The sequence below is a fragment of the Engystomops pustulosus genome, chromosome 5 (assembly GCF_040894005.1).
Source record: "Engystomops pustulosus chromosome 5, aEngPut4.maternal, whole genome shotgun sequence".
Lineage (NCBI taxonomy): Eukaryota > Metazoa > Chordata > Amphibia > Anura > Leptodactylidae > Engystomops > Engystomops pustulosus.
In genome coordinates this window covers 139,129,727-139,147,273 of record NC_092415.1, presented here as the reverse complement: position 1 = coordinate 139,147,273, position 17,547 = coordinate 139,129,727, and the positions used below count along the sequence as shown (strand labels likewise).

The window sequence follows — 17,547 nt, the reverse complement described above, 5'->3', positions numbered from 1 at the left end:
TATGGTACTTTAAAATGTTAGTTGCATATCACATGTTTCTAGCCATTTTGTGCAAAAAATAAAGGTTGTGTTGCACAGATCTGTATACAAACACATGACTAGTGATTACCAGTAGTTGATTTATTGGTTTTGCATAGAATCATTAGAAATTTCGTAATCTTAATTTATATTCTGCCCAAACAGATGGTTTTACATACATTTTTTTAAATTAACAAGAGGAAATTTCCTTTCTTATTTATCAGTTCCTTATGCTCACAGTATTTACTTTTATTTTGATTTTATAAATCATCACAAGAATAGTTTATTCTGTTTGTTTTCTTTGTGCTAATATTTCATAAGGTTGCTTTCTCTTGGATTAACCAATCCTCCTCACTAGAGATGAGCAGACTGGAACTCCAAGTTTGGGTCCAGGGTTCATGTGTGCCCTGCACTACCTGGACCAATTGCCGGGTTGGCAGCCAAACAACCAATCCAGCAAATTGATGCCCCTGGCCAACTAGTTATGCCTATGGATAGCTAGTTAGAGGCGTCAATTTGCTGCTTTGGCTGTTGGCTGCTAATACAGCAATATAACCAGGTCGCAAGAGATGCAACTAAACATAAAGTTCGGGTCTACTCATTTTTCCTCCTGACCCATTTTTTGTATGAGAAAGACCTAAAATACAATATTTTATAAGCCGTTAGGGAAGTTGTTCTTCAATGCGTTTTATGCTGTTTTAAATATCCCATTCTCATCTCATGAACAATACCCCATGGAATAAAGGCATCATAGAAGAAAGTGATTTCTTTTCTGTGAAAAATGGCAAAAATGCAGTTTTTAACATATAAAGACTTACTAAGTTTTGTCTATTTTAAGGAGCTAACGGTTTCATTCCTTGATCACTCTTCAGTAGATTTTGCTGCATTTTGAAAGACATTGAAATATTTTAGTTTCTGGTCCCATCGGGAGCAATTTAGATAATGAAAAGCATTATAGGAAAATGAGAAGTGATAGTGACAGGGTGCTGACAAGCTATGTGACATAGCAATGTTTATCATGTGATTCTGACTATTTAGGTATAATGGATCATGTACTTGGTTTATGTTGCATTTAAAATTATAATAATGACAATGATAATAATTACTATTTCTAGAATATCTTATGAATGGCATGTATGTACTGCAAAGTGTGTTAAATATATTTAGTAATAAATAATCAACCTCTCCACATCTTTGAAAAGAGGAAATTGTAAAGATGTGGTATACTGGGAAAATATGCAAAGTTTTCCAGGATGGGATAAGGAAAACCACATCTCTTTTAGCTACCTTGTAAGATGGCTCCCTTGACATCAAGCACCTTCAGAAAGCCTTATGACATGATGCGGGGTTAAAACCAAACCAGTATATCTATTCCAGAAGGAGCATACTTCCAACTGTAGACAGTAGTGTTTCGACCTGATTGGGAACTGGTTCGGCTGAGTGAGAGGCTTGTGACTAAGGTCAGGAAGTAAGAGTTCTCCTTATGCCAGACTGCTAATCAAGGCCAAAAATGTGATATAGGCAGACCTAGGGGCATCTCCCAAATCTGTTTTACCAGATTTAATATCAGTTACACTTACATGTAACTCAACATAGTTGAGTGTTATCTTCCTGTGGTTCAGATGGTGGTTCAAGACTGATGTAAAAAAACAGACACAAAACACATCTCTTCATTCTGACATTAGAGGAAAAATGACTACATGTGCTATACGTAGGACATAAGAAAAATTACCTAATCCTAAACTTCTGTAAACTGTGACAAACAAATATTAGCAGTCCAAATACAATTGTCACAGGTGCTCCTAGTTGTGCCCCCCCCCCACCCCACCGTGCTTACCTCCCCTTGTTCCGACGCGCTTCCCGCCTCCTAGGCTTCCAGAGATTTAAAGGGAGATAATTGGTGCTGGCCGACTGCCAATTCTGATAAATTCTCACCCCCTTCCTGTCTTCCCTGCCGGATCTTTGTGCCTCTTTGCCATTCAGCTTGTTCCTATATCCTCTGCGTTTACAGTGATTTTCCATTGTGACCTCGATTCCTTTCCTGACTCCGATCCCCTGCTGCCTGTCCTGACCGTCCACTACGTCCCTGACTCTGATTCTGTGCTGCCTGTCTCTGCCTCCTGCCTGTCCCCGACCACAAGTTTGCCTGACGATTCTGTACTTCGCCTTGGCCGCCACTGCGGACAAAGTCACGCCTGTGGAACAACCTGGTTGTACCACGCCATCCAACGCGCTTTGCGTGGGGCTCTGGTGAAAACCGGGTTCCACTTAGACTCTGGTCCCAGGTGTTGGCTTACGAGAAATGTACTTTACTTGGTCAATCCTCTCACGACCATATATTGTACTGTTTCTTTAACCCATATAGTAAATGGAAATGTGCCTTAGTGGTTATTTAGAAGAAAGTATTAAGTCAGTTTGGCAAAGAAAACATCATAACAGAACACAGCTCTTGGGGCAGAATATGGCCATGGTTAACAAATATAGGAAGATTTCCACAGTCACGGTGCCTGGATCTATAAGTAAGTGTCTTTGGGTTATCGTTAGAGATGAGCGAGCACTAAAATGCTCGGGTGCTCGTTATTCAAGACGAACTTTTCCAGATGCTCGAGTGCTCGTCTCGAATAACGAGCCCCATTGAAGTCAATGGGAGACCCGAGCATTTTTCAAAGGGACCATGGTTCAGGAATAAAATGTGTTATTTAATTGAAAAAGAATGTCTTCTGATAAGTTAGCAGATGTATGCAAACATCTGCGATCTATTCTTCACTGTTCCGCGCGTATATTATCTCCCGATGCTGCCCGATGTCTCCCCCGTGCTGCCCGATGTCTCCCCGCGCTGCCCGATGTCTCCCCCGTGCTGCCCGATGTCTCCCCGTGCTGCCCGATGTCTCCCCCGTGCTGCCCGATGTCTCCCCCGTGCTGCCCGATGTCTCCCCCGTGCTGGCCGATGTCTCCCCCGTGCTGCCCGATGTCTCCCCCGTGCTGCCCGATGTCTCCCCGTGCTGCCCGATGTCTCCCCCGTGCTGCCCGATGTCTCCCCCGTTCCGGCCGATGTCTCCCCCGTGCTGCCCGATGTCTCCCCGTGCTGCTTGATGTCTCCCTGCTGCTTGATGTCTCCCTGCTGCCGTTCCGCGCGTATCTTCCGACAAGTAAGCAAATGTGCCGAACATCTGTAATCTATTCTGTGTTCTTTGCACTGTGTTCTTCACTGTCTTTTTCACTTAAATGATCCTGTGTTCACTGTGTTCAATGTTTTTATTCTATTCTTCATTGTTCTTCACTGTGTTTTTTTAATTAAATGCTCGATCTCGAGCAGGGGAAATACTCGTCCGAGCAACGAGCCGTTTCGAGTACCTTAATACTCGAATGAGCATCAAGCTCGGACGAGTATACTCGCTCATCTCTAGTTATCGTGCTTGATTTTGATGGTAGATTTCCTTTTAGTTACTTGAGAATTACTGCCAGTTTTCAAATTCTCAATGCGATCTTTATTCGAAAGTAATGTGTAATACTGCACACTATAAATGGAATTTCTTAGTGAGGTCAGTGGGGGCATTGTGCTGTGGTGTGATATTTCATATTGGTCTTGTGAACCATTACAGGATATCCACACAAAAAAATCCTATGGTGATATAACAAAGACCATGCCTACGCATCTGAAAGATTTCCTTCTGGAAAAACAGCTGGTTTTAATGGTGGTATTTTTATGTATATAGTCTACAGACACTAATCCTCAAAGACCTTGAGGGTTATGGTTCCTATATGCTTCATATAATTAAACTGGAGAAAGTTGAATAAGCATAGGATGTGTTGAAGATCCTTGTTTTCATGTGTGTTCCTGTTGATCTTGAGTTAAAATAACATATGAATATTGTTATACAGAATGAGTTTTATCAGGTTAGCTAATGTAGAAAATAATATATATTGTGCGTATGTTCTATTTGGATAGAAGCCAGCATTGTAATCAGTAACAGCAGGTGGTAGTGTGCTTTTCTATTAAAGCCATACTCTACTCTCTAGGTTTCTCTCTTTTTTCTCAGCTGTCAAGTTATTGCATATAATGCATACCTTCTCCTTTTATGGCTGTAACGTTGTTTCACAGGTAGAGATCTGCTCTGTTTCTAAATCTTAACATTCTTGAATATTTTCAGCTCTGTTGGGAACTGAATGTCACACTGTGGTCCCTTGATATATGCCTAATGACCAGCAGACTCTACATTTTGAAACAAGAAAATCTTATTTGAGAGCGATCACTGGACATTTTTGCTTAGTTAATAGTATGGTTTTTATACATGTAGTACATAAAAGGAAACCGTAATGTTAAAATATAACTAAATTGCCCACAGAATTGAATTACAGACAGTCCCCTACTTAAGGACACCCGACTTACAGACAACCCATAGTTACAGACAGACCCCTCTGACCTCTGGTGTAGCACTCTGGATGCTTTACTATAGTCCCAGATTGCAATAATCAGCTGTAATGTGTCTGTAATGAAGCTTTATTGATAATCCTTGGTCCTATTACAGCAAAAAAAATTTTTTGTCTGGATCTACAATCATAAAATATACAGTTTCGACTTACATACAAATTCAACTTAAGAACAAACCTCCGGACCCTATCTTGTACGTAACCCGGGGACTGCTGTATTGAATTGTGCATATGATAATAGTAGACATTGTAATCTATTTTATTAAAAGAAACATTTTCCTGTGTCTTTCTTTTTCTTCTGCCTTTCTTCCTTTGTTTAAATTTTCTTTCTGTCCTGTACTCCACCGACAGCTAAAAGATAAAGGATCTTTATAATATTTCTAATGACTTATCTCCTTATTCTCTAGGGATAAAATCAGTTAATTTCAGAGCACTTTAAGATAGATGTAAAATAAGAAAGTGTATCAGGGTAAGTACAGGACCCCGATAGAGTCAGCCATATTGTATTTACAATATTGTATTTGCAGTAAACTTTCTATGCAGTCTGTGGGAGCCCCAGGTCACGTGTGACCTTCTGACAGATGGAATACCTATGATGTCTGTGTCCTGCCAAAGACATTTGCTCGCCTGTTCAACCACACAGGAGTGGAGTTTATTGGAGAGAGTGTATAGACAGTAATGAGTACATAGCCCCTTGATCCACCAGTATTTAGCAGGAGACCAGAGGTAACAGGAAGGCCAGAGTCCAGCTGCCAACGAGTCAGTGACCCTGGGCTCCCATGGACTGCAGAGAGAGAGTTTATCAGGGTAAGTACAATACTGGGAACTTATTTCTTATTACTGGCCTTTAATGAAGTTTGTTACAAAGTTTACTGCTATAATCTGCACTTTTTATTTCTGATAAAATATAATAATAATTTACTTCAAAGGTTTAGTTTCACCTTAAAGGAAATTCACCAAATGGATTTAGAGGTTTTAACCCAAGCATACTTACATGCTGGCATGTGTCCCCTGAAACAGGATCTGTTATGCATTTAGATGTTAGTAGTTCATAAAAAAAGGACATTTAAAAATAGGCAATTAGTCTCAGACCTGTTCCACACAACGCGTGCTGCCCGGAGCTCCCGGCTTGAACGCTGCAAACCGGAACTGAACTGACATGCTGAGTTCAGTTCCGGTTTGCAGCATTCGGGCCGGGAGATCCGGGCAGCACGCGTTGCGAGTGTGATGCGAGTTCATCGCATCACACTTGCAAGTGTGGAACGGGCATCAGGGGCTCCTGTTTACGTCAAAGAAACCCATTCTGTTGGCCATCAGCAGCTAACTGGGAGGAGGCGATCATAACTGCCAAAGGTAGGCATGAATAATTAGTAGGAGTAAGACGGAGCTTCAGTGCTTTTTCATGAAAATTAAGCCGTAGTTTGTTGGTTCCATTTATTTACTTCAAATCTGGGTTTTTAGGAGCGGTGATTGACAGCTTTTTTGCTGTATCTGTTCCCTAGAGAGCTGGGTTCATTCTGAAGCTTGGTTTTAGCCCTCCTGCACCCGAATGCATGTGGACGTACATACATCCCCCATAGACGGCAATGGCTGCACTGAGCAATGCAGTGTCGCACACGTGTGGCAGCGTACCGCTCCGTACACTCGAAAAAGATAGGACACATGAGGGTGCATGGGGCCTTCGTCTAAGCTGTGGGTTGAGTAATTCAGGACCAAACCAGTCAGCTGCTATGGCAGCATCCAGTAACTGGATAAATAGCTCATCCCCATATTTATCTGCAGCTTTTGGCAGATCTACTTTTTTAGTAGCATCTGCTATAAATCTTTAATAGGAACACCAGATTGTGAGAAAATTTACACCAAATTCATGTGTTACTACCCTGCAATTGGACAACAGACAAATATATTCATTTTATGGACAGCTGTAAGTCTCCACACGCCAATTGGCAGAGTCTGCTAAGGAGACTCTCTGTACATGTATAGCACACAGACTTTATTGCTTATGGACAATAAACAGTGAATTTCAAGCAATATGTGTACAAATGTGTTCCAACTCTTTCCACACTGTAGATATCAGGGAAAATTTGATTGGACATATTGGCCCAGATTTATTAAAGCCCAGTTTTCAGTCTGACACATTCTTTTCAGTTCAAACTGCTTTCACGTGTATTCAAGAACTGTCCGTGACAAATATGTGCTCTATTCTGCACTGGACCGTGTGCCACGAATTGTGTCGTACTATGTTAAAGTTGCACCAAAAAAAGTTGGTGCATAAATCTATTGCACATTGCACCCTCTATAAGTATTTGATAAATGTGGGCCATTGGCTCTTCGTTGAGGTTAGACACCACTAATGGTGTCTGCCAGTGGTTTATTTCCCTCTATCTATTGTGAGTATGGATAAGAGTGAGAATTTGGTGTTGCCTGAAAACTTAGTCATCCAACAACTACATGTCTGTGGTTGTTTTTCATGCATTTCTGTCAGTTTTGAGAGGTGGTAATGACTGTAACTTTATGTAAGTGAACCAATGTTATGTCTATCTTCATTATTATAATTTATATTCCATATAATTTTTTTTGTCATAAGACTAGCCAAAGGGACAGAATCACTTCACATTCACAGGAGTCTTCTACATTCTTTTGTATAGGGTATCCATATACAGTGGCAGCTCAGTCTGAAACTTGACATATATATGTGCATATAAAATGTATTCTTGGATTGATGCTTCTGCACAATAATATGATTTTCCACTTATATAGTGTAGCTCAAAATGCCTAGACTTTTATAAAGCTATTACCGATGATATTTTTTTATTTCAACCACATTTGAATGATTTACAGTTAGTTAAACTAAAATACCATATGTGTTTCACATTATCTTGCACAAAAGATCTGATTCATATCTAATTTGTAATCCAGTAAGAGCAGTCTTCTGCAGTTGTGCATACATATTGTATGCTGTTAACTGCAATCTAGTTTTTTCTTCTGACGTCTTTCTTTAGCTTTGCCTTAAACGTCTTCTGTTTAATTATCTGTTATTAATGGGAAACCTTTCAGATATGTATATTAATGCTTCTTTTTCATTACATTTAATATGACCCATATATTAGGAGATCTAGGCAATATAAATTCCTCTGCGGAGGAGAAGTCTATTAGGAATAGCAGGCAAATCAAGTCTACTGAAAGAATTCTGTGTATTTAAGGGTGTAATTGATACTCATGCAACCCCAAGCAGAGCTAATGGGCATGTTTCTGTCTTGTGGTTAACCACATAGTTTACAAATGCAGTTATAGTAGAATACATACCAATATACAAATGAATGTTCAGTACCAGGAAAAAAGCAGAATTAGTTTAAAGCTAAATTTTGGACTTTGTTTCTATATATTGTGCTTATATATACCTTTATGAAAATGACCCACAAGTAACTTTAGTAAACTATTCACAATTCAATGGATAGTGAAGATGGTTAAAAAATGAAGCATGTTCGCCAACAGGGGGTCAGTGCAACATTTTATTACAGGTCCAGCGGAAAATCTCATTTAGTCCCTTCCCTCTTCTCTTCGTAGAGTTCTGTGGCCAACTGTAATCTGATCCCTCTTTGAGTTTTCAGTCCATCTTGATAGACCAAGATGGATTCAGCAGAGAGTTCAGAGTGATAAAAGGTTTTAGGAGGGAGGATGAGGAGGAAAACCTCACCTCTGGTAAAAGGGGAGAGAGGCAAGATATACCACAGATCGTAGAGTTGCAAATTTTGTTGAAAGTTTATCAATAATTAAAATTAAGCTTTAATGTTTACATTCCATAATATAATTTTTGGTGGCAACTTTACTCATATTTTTAGAATCCAAATTCACCAATATTTTCTGTCCAATAACCTTTTTCTCAAAGAAAATAACATGGAATGTGGATTGGGACTATGCCAAATACTAATGAATCTGCATAATCTGTATTGAAATCTGAACATGCTCCTTCTTTAGACAATGATAATACTGTGCATTGTGTTTTGTAGTGCCATAGCTGCTGAAGCATCCTAGCTGCTGAAGCATCCTCTCTCTGACTTCCACAATGTTTGTGGGGGCTCTGCTCAAGTCTTAGGTTATTATGGCTCTTTAAGCAGCTAAAAGTCATTTTTTTCCTCCAGGCAATCTAGTGCTCGTCACCAGTCTTTGTATGAATGCTTGTCTTGGGTTTGGTGTTCCTGGATCATGGTAACATCCTCTGTTACCTGTATGTCTGTGCAAGTTCCTTGTGTGGGTGAAAGGGTGAAAATCAGTGGATTACATGGATAATATTCCACACTTGCCTGTTGCAAATGCGTTACAGATGAGCTGGTGAAATTTTTTGAATATTGGTAGTGCAAAGGAGAATGAAAACTGACATCTTGGAGGAGAATGAAAACTGACGGCTTGCAAGCATCTAACAGATAAGTGCCAGCTATGTACAGTACTAAAGTATATATAATCTTAAATGGAAATTATTGCCAAGCATCTATTATAAAAATTCAGTTCTGTATGTTTTTCTAAGTAACCCACTAGTAGACAGTTACATTCCCAGCAGTTCCCACTGCTTTTTTGTTTAAATCAAACCATCTGGCGATGTGCATGTGACTTCTGTATTACTAATCGTTATCCTGTTTGTTTTCCCCCCTTTTTTCTGCTATTTAAGTCCTGTTTTCTTCATGAGTTTAGATTGCTGACTACCGGGTTATCAGCAGGCTGTCTCTCAAGAGACTGTTTAATCTGTTTGTTAATATGTTTATTTAAGGGTATTAAGAAAGAATGGTGTGACTAAAGTCAGAAAGATTCAAAAGGAAGCCATAGCTTGTCTCAGAAATGATTGGTTAATGATTATTTTTTTCAAGAGCGTAACAAAAAAAAAAATCACAGTTGGATCCTCATTTTATAAAAATATTAACACAAAATATAACTACAAACTAAATTAATTGTGGCATGGAATAAATGTATATAATTACATATCTGTCCTTTTTTCTTTTGTCCTTTCCTCTTGGCATGTTTTACTTACTCTGTGTTTTATTGGATGGATATCTTCACAATAATATTGTTTAGCGATAACATTTTAGTAAGTACTGTGCTATGTGTCTCTGCACAAATTCAATCAATGTAGTTATTCTGGACATCGAGCACTCATGTGATAAGCTAATCACAGGTATTCTTTGGTGCCACTACACTAGGGACAGATCCAGAAGCAGACAACTCTGCCCAGAGTGTAGCAGCCGTCTATTCTACCTATAGATTCAGCTCCTGTTGAAGTTAATGGCAAGTATTTCAAATCTTGAGGGGCTGTTAAAAATAATTGAGGATGTCCAATATGGAAGGATCTGCCAATTGTTCTGTAGAAGTTGGATTAAAGGATGATTTTTGGACTGTGTTCAGACCATTTCTGGCCTTAAACAGAGACATACAAGGACAATGGGAAACAGGAAGTGAGACTTCATCTGTCCCAAATTAACACATGCTTTGTATAAGTAATAAATCCAAGTGTGAAGCTTTGCACTCACGTTTTATTTCCGGTGTTAAATGAGCAAGGATTATATCACTTGGAAGAAGTTAATGAAACTAACCAAAACAAATCTGACTCCAGATAAATGCTAAAGGTGCAGGATATTGGAAACAACTGCTCTCAGAAGTACGATATCCATTGTTGTTATTTTTGTGGGGCTAGAGAAGACTGCCTTAGGACATATCCACACAAACCTAATGGGGACGATATGCAGCCGTACCATTTGCAGACGCAAATCAGTTCCGAATAGCGTCTGTGGTGCCCGGTCACTGTCCGGTGAGCACATGTCGTGAGTGTACCCTTAGTTGTGAATGTACACCTAGTTGTTCCACAATAGTGTTCATAGCTCCCAACCGTCCCGATTTTGACGGGACTTTCCCGTTTTTCGTACCTCTGCCCGCGTCACGGGCAGCTATGAGATTGTCACAGATTTTCCCCCCAGGTCCCGCTGTGTCCCGGCGCTGTGTCCGCATAGTAAATACTTTGAAAGCCTGAACTCACAGTACAGAATGGCTGCAACAGACATCGGGAGGGAATCCTTTTCAGAGAAGTGTCGGGCTTAGCGGAGAGCAGGGACCACGTCATCAGCTTCAGATCACCATCTGTCCATATATGGTCACTGCATCTCCTAGGGTTCCCCAGAGCAGACATCGGGCAGGGAATCCTTTTCAGAGAAGTGTCGGCTTAGCAGAGAAAGCAGGGACCACATCATCAGGTCAGATCAGCATCTGTCCATATATGGTCTCCAGGGCTTCCCCAGACACAAGCCCTTTATTTAATTAAATTACATAAAGTTTTGCCCAAGCTGAGATTCGAACCCTGGGACCTTGTGCACCATAGACAGGAGCTTAACTAACTGAGCTATAAGCCCAGAGAGACAGAGCTGAGGATTTCTGGTAACTAAGACATGTTATCTGCCATTTACACTGTGACACAGACTTACTGCCCTGATATATAGGGAGGGATCTTCTCAGAGATTATTATTGTAATTATTGAGACTATTATTATTATTATTATAAATTTTATTATTTTTATTATTATGGAGATGATTATTAATAATAGTAAAAATAATAATAATCATCTCCATAATAATAATAATAATCTCCATAATAATAATAGTCTCAATAATTACAATAATCTCTGAGAAGATCCCTCTCTATATACCAAGGCATTAAATCTGTGTCACAGTGTATCAGTAGTCATAGTTCTTAGTTACCAAAATTCTCCAACTAGATAATTGCTGGGATTATAGCTCAGTTGGTTGGGGCACTTTGTCATTATTGTACATGGACACTGCAGGTTCTAGGTTCAAATCCCAATGAGGATAATGCACATATTTTCTAAAGTTTTTGACAGAACAACTGCAACACAAAACTGGTGCATGCACTATATAACTACATGTTTATAAATACATGTGCAAGCAGTTTGCATCTTTCTAGTACAGAATAAGAGATCTTGAACAATGGCCCACATATATCGAAATTAGTGAAATTAAATGTGGGCCAATATGTCAATCTCCTGTGGGAACCAGTGAAAGATTATTTTTGCATTAACCCTCTGTTTTCCATACAGTCACTCAAAGACATACCTAAAAGACACTCTTTATGATTCGGAGCCTATAGACAGTGCTTTATCTACAAGGAGGCAAGTTGAGCCTGTGGCCTTAAGGTGGCTGTGAACAATAAATCAAAGGGAGTGGCACGAGCTAAGTCCCTCTCCCTCCAACCTCCTCATTGCTGGTTAATTTCATCTCACCACTAAAGCTGATTACACAGAAGCTGCTAAACTGCAAAAGAGGGACACTGTTGTTTTTTTTTATTAGTAGAATTTGTTTTTAGAAAGATCATTAGGCATAGCTGAATTCAAACTTCTTTTATTAGTTCCAAATCATCATACAATAGTGTCATTTATCTAGCACCGGACATTACACAGGGATTACTAAACCATATACAATTTGTATAGTTTGGTGCTGGAAAAAATGTTCTATTTTGTCTACTATTACGAGTTAAGAGTACTATTACTATTAAGAGGGGTGACCTGGATCTTTTTTATATATTTTTATTGGGTAGTTTTTATTGTTATAGACTGCTAACCTATAGTGCACGTTTCACATCTTCAGTACTTTTCTCTATATTAAAAGATAGAATATATTCCAAATGTTTTATTCATGCCTGTGGGATTGTAGTCTACTGAGAATTGGCCCTGTTTATTATTTTATGCTAAAGTATTTCCAGTGGTTATGTAACTGCAGTAAATTGTTTGTGGTTGTGTTTGTTGTTATGCAGATAGGTTCCAGCTCTGTTGTTGTTTCACTAATGTATTTTACTAACCATTGGCTTCTTCACCACATACCACATACCATATAATGGTTGTGAGGTGTGACTTATACTTTGAAATGTGTTAATAAAACCTACACTTCTAACAGTAAAGAGCATAAGTTATTACTGAGTGAGAAAACCAGCCTGACACAAGTATTTCAAGAGTTTGTTATGTATAGTTATATTTTTGATCATTTATACAGTATATATATTTAGAAAACTTTAAGAATTTGTGATATTGAGTATTGAAGCAATCTCTCTCTCTTTCTCAAATTCAGCTGTCCAATAAATATCCCCCTTTTTTAAAAATAAAAATGTCTTTCCAAAAAAAAAAAAGTAATTCCAATCAGCAGTTTTGTCCATTTCTCAAAATTCGCACAACTTTTGAGTATTTTAGATCCCAAATGGTTTTCAATGCATTTTTACATTGCTGTCTAAAATGAACTTTTGAAATTCTTTTTAACTTGAAATTTTTTTCAAGGTAGTGGACAGGTCCGTGCTGTCTAGCATTTGCAACTTTTTTGCGACTTTTAAAAAGTCCTAGTTGGCGAATCTAGGTTTAGTCTAAACAACTGGATTTGTAAGATAAATACAACAAAACCAAATTTACTTACCTTGTCGCGATCCTCGATTCGAATGGTCTGACGAGGATGAGTTCCTGTATGTGTCGCTACCCCGCCAAGGTCCGCCGGAGTTCACCTTCTTCTTCCCGGTGCTTGTAAGTGCGTGTCTTGTGACACAATTCTAAATGTTAAATCTTGCGAGTTGTCCGAATCCGTTGGGTTGTCAGACGGCCACGCTCCCCCAATTTATGTTGCGTGCAAGCCGGCGCCGATGCACCAAAATGCGATTGCGCATGCCAAAATCCCGGGACAATTCGGCGCAAAATGGAAATCGTTGGGAAACGAGACAAAAATGTGCTCTGCGAACCCTTAGTAAATTAGCCCCATTGAGTTGTGGTGCAAATGTGGAAAAGTTGCTTAAAAGTCTATGCACAAAATTGGGTGACTTTTTTGTGGGGTGAATTGTTGTGATTAAATCCTTTATTGAAAGTCAACATAAAATAAAAGGGCAGGAGGGATTTTGTGATGATGTACACATAAAAAAATCTACCAGTGGTCAGTGATTGCCATTTTCTTATATAAGGGTAGTACTTCAGTTTATATAGTTGATATCGTAGATCCTCCCAGAGAGCTGTGAACAAATCAAAAACAACAGATACCCTATGGAAACATTGTTTGTATATTTCAGTTGGGCTAAAAAGAAACATAGCATGACAGATGTGTCAAAAATATCATAAGTTTCGCTTCACTGATACAGTAAGAATTTTTTATCTAGTCCCCACTGTTCCCTACTGTTCAGTCTTGAGATGTTTGCTCCAGCCTAGGACCACCTTACACGCAATAACAAGCCTAATATATTGGTTTTTGATACTGGTTTCCATTGAGCAGAGCCTATTAAAGGAAGCACAGAATTGGATGGGGTGAGAATGATGGTGGACGATCCTTTTTAGATGTTACTTTTAGAAACCACTATATATCTATTTCTCTGATTCATCTAAAAAAAAAGTCTAATACATTTATTAAAATTAGAAATAAAATCTGTTGGCGTAGTTTACATATACTTGTAAAATGTCTGCACAATAAAGCAGTCTTTTCTGTTTCTCAAACACAGTGTATGATTAATTGCTGGGGACTTGTGTTATGGAAGGCAAAGCAGATGGAATGTTTCTTAGGGTGGCATTTTGTCAAGGAATGTTCCTTCATTTAAACAAAGCGGGAACAAGTATGTTTGGGTTATTTGATGTATGTTTATAGGCTGCATAAATTGTTATATCCCTCATCCTCACCTCTTAACTTGTTCTATTTTTTCTTGCAAAACACATTTCTAGTGACACATAGGCAAGGGTTAGTTATCATGTGACTTTTTCAAATTCAACAGGAACTAAAAGGCAAAAAAGTAAAATGAAACCTTGATGGACCAAATTTTTTCAGTTTAAAAAATACAAAATGATTAGAAAAAAAACAATGGCAAGATTTTACTCTTGAGTGACTTAAAATCATTTTTTCATGTCAAAGTAATCAAAGGGGTTTAAACACCTTGAAAATATGGCACAAAAGGGGGGAAATGTATCTTTGTAATGTTGCCAGTTTTCGGGTGTATTACTGTTTCTAGATTGCCACAATTGGCACGTCTGATTTACGGCATGCGACTATTCAAAAAGTTGTGAATTTTGGTGCAAATACACTCCAGTCCACACCGACATAGGTAATATTTTAAAAAGGGTTTGCACAAAAATTTGGGAAAATGTATAATGTAACAATTGCACAACAAACCTTAAAGGGAACTTGTCACCAGGAGGGAACTACTGTAGATTTGGGACTTAAAGTTAAAGAGTTACTATTTCAGAAGGATTTTCGATATAGCACTGTGGTTAATAATTGAAAATTTGGCAAAATACGGGCTCTTTTGTATTTTGCCAATAACTTGTTAGTAGTACCACAATGCCAGTGGATATGCTCTCTTAGAATTTTTGACTTTTAGCTACAGTGACAGGAAACACCCTTCTGAAAAAGTTTGACACCAATGCAGTCCAAGCAGATTCTTTCTTCTACAGAGTGGAACTATTACAACATGTTGGCAAGTACCTTATTACAACTGAGAGGGAAAGCTTTCCCAGTTCCCATTTTGAAAGTTTATGCAGTTAAAGGGAACCTATCACCAGAGGCCTATTTTTCCCTGCAGACAGGTTTTCATAGACACTGTTAAGTAGCATGCAGACATGCTTTCCTTATACCTAGGTCTTTTGTTGTTCCTGAAATAAGCAATCTTAATTTTTCCCTTGCTCCCAGCCAGCATATTCCTGGAAGTCGCGGGGGAGGCAGCATTTTAAAAGCTAACGCGTGCTTTCTCGTTACCATATTTTGTAACCTCGCTTATTTGGTTCCCTTTAAAGGAAATCTACCATCTCAACCAAACATGATAAACCAGGGAAACATAATCATAGATGCAGGCACTGTGACTGGGGTAATCTTCTTATATTTGTTATCCATTGCTTCCTTCCTTCTAAAATCAACTTTAAAATTATGCACCTCCTTCGTCTTGATCTCACTTCAGCAGAAGAAGTTTCAACATACGAAGGGGGGGGGGGGGATTGCACACTATAATAGCCTGTGAATTTGCAGTAGAGAGGGGCTCTGGTAATGTCCCCAAAGACCTTTCTGGCTCATTAACATAATTTTAAAAGTTGATTTTTAGAAAGAAGAAGGCCATGGATAACAAATTTAAAAAGATCACCCCAGTCACAGTTCCTGGATCTATCAGTTTATCATGCTTGATTTTGATGGTAGATTTCATTTAAAGAACTAGGTGGATATTGGATCTTTATCTTCGGCTTTAATTTCCAACAATGTCTTTAATTGCCTGTATAACTGGTTCAATAACTTATGGAACCACAAGCCTGATGTATAAGATGACATTCTTATCTTTAATATGACACCAAGAATGTTTGTACGTACTATAGAACCAAAGATAGGGGTGTCTGCATTGACAATCCCCCAGCAACCTCAAAATTTGACCTAGACAACTTCTCAATTTCTCATGATTTTTTTTTTGTAGATAAACAGGTGAGATTTCATGTAAAATTACGTTTTAGAGAGCATGTGAAGGAAACCAACCACTGGGCTTCATAACTTTTTTGATAACTTTTTACATTCTCAAATCTTAGTAAATGTTTTATATCTTTCTTTTTCCTTGCAGCGCAGAGTAAAAGATGTCATTTCACCCATAGTATTTGAAACATCCTACAGTCTTGGAGAGCACATTGTTGGGAAGGAGGAAAAGGACTTGCCTGCTCTGAAACCCATTCTTCGCTGGAAAAAGGGGCAGAAGATTGCACAAAGAAATCAAGTAAGATTGAAAATGTGGCATTTATCTGTTGTACCAATTGTTCTATCATATGTTTTTGTTAAAGGAAACCTACCACTTCGGATAGGGCTTCTAAGCCGCAAATACCGTGCACCAGCTCAGGGTGAGCTGGTGCCGGCGCTTATCTTCCTTATGTTCTTTAACAGATGTAAAGCGTTTAAACACTTTATTAATCTTTATATAGGAAGTAGCTTCACCGTACAGCGGAACGTGTTTGGCGCACCATGCGCGTGACCACTTTCTATTAAGATGCACGTACGGTCGCGCGCATGGTGCGCCAAGCGCGTACCGCGGTGCGGTGAAGCTACTTCAGATATAAAGATTAATAAAGAGTTTAAACGCTTTACATCTGTTTAAGAACATAAGGAAGATAAGCGCCGAAGTTTCTTCTTACAATAGTCAGGTTTTAGTCAGAGGTTGATTGTGACTGGATGAACCGTTGATAAAGCAATGTCTTTCTTCCCTGGACTAGCACCAGCAGAGTGTTTTCAAAAGTTTCACTAACTTTTGTTCTGAGCTTTTCTAAAATTTACAAAGCCTAAACTGTTTATAAAGTCTACTGCTATCGCCCCTAAAGCCCCCTATTAGCTTTCTATTTGTTATTTTAATTGCAATAAGCCCAAGCATTAATCTAGGAAATGTTGATAGTACAAACTGTTTCCTACTAGAATTTTGCAACCAAATAACACTAGTTATAGGCTTCTGTAGGATTGTTAGTTGTGGATGTAGGCAGATTTGCAGTAAACCAGGTATGTGCCTCTGTGTTTAAAAGTAGACAGTAGACAGTTAAAACCTTCATTTCTTATTAGGCTTTTAAAAGATTTTCCATTTTTCAAATGGAACCAAAAGGAAAAATCAAACATAGCTTACAATACCATAGTAGCATTAAAACAAGCAAGTGTGTTGCAATAAACAAAACATGGCTTATAGTAGAAATAGTAAACGCCAAAGTGGTAGCATACTAAACATTCTAAACAAATGAAATATACAGTGCTGTGTGAGTACATTTATTCTTTCGGGGGGTACTGGGATAATTTATTACATGAGCAGGTTACAGTTCTTGCTATAGAATTTACATGTTCTGTAATATAAAATCTTGTAGTGTACTGTTATATTGGCCACAAGTAACATTGTGGGGGTTTCCCACAAATATTACGTATCCACAGGATAGAGGATAAGTGTACTACCATTAATCTCGGTTAACAAATCATTGGTAGGATCCCAGGTAGAAGACTAAATATTTTATCAATAACCAATTGAAAATAGTAGTAATACCGTAATATAGTTGTAAAATTTTATTATTATGACATCTATGTTGATGTTGAACAGCAC

The 17,547-nt window shown here is 38.5% G+C and overlaps 1 protein-coding gene across 2 annotated transcripts in view; it reads left to right on the top strand.

Moving 5' to 3' along the window:
* ITGA9 (integrin subunit alpha 9) overlaps window positions 1–17,547 on the top strand; it is a 262,270-nt gene that overhangs the window by 134,690 nt on the left and 110,033 nt on the right. For both annotated transcript variants that reach the window (XM_072153171.1, XM_072153172.1), the window contains one exon: window positions 16,048–16,197. In XM_072153171.1, coding sequence (XP_072009272.1) covers window positions 16,048–16,197 — 150 coding nt within the window. The remainder of the gene's footprint in view (window positions 1–16,047; window positions 16,198–17,547) is intronic.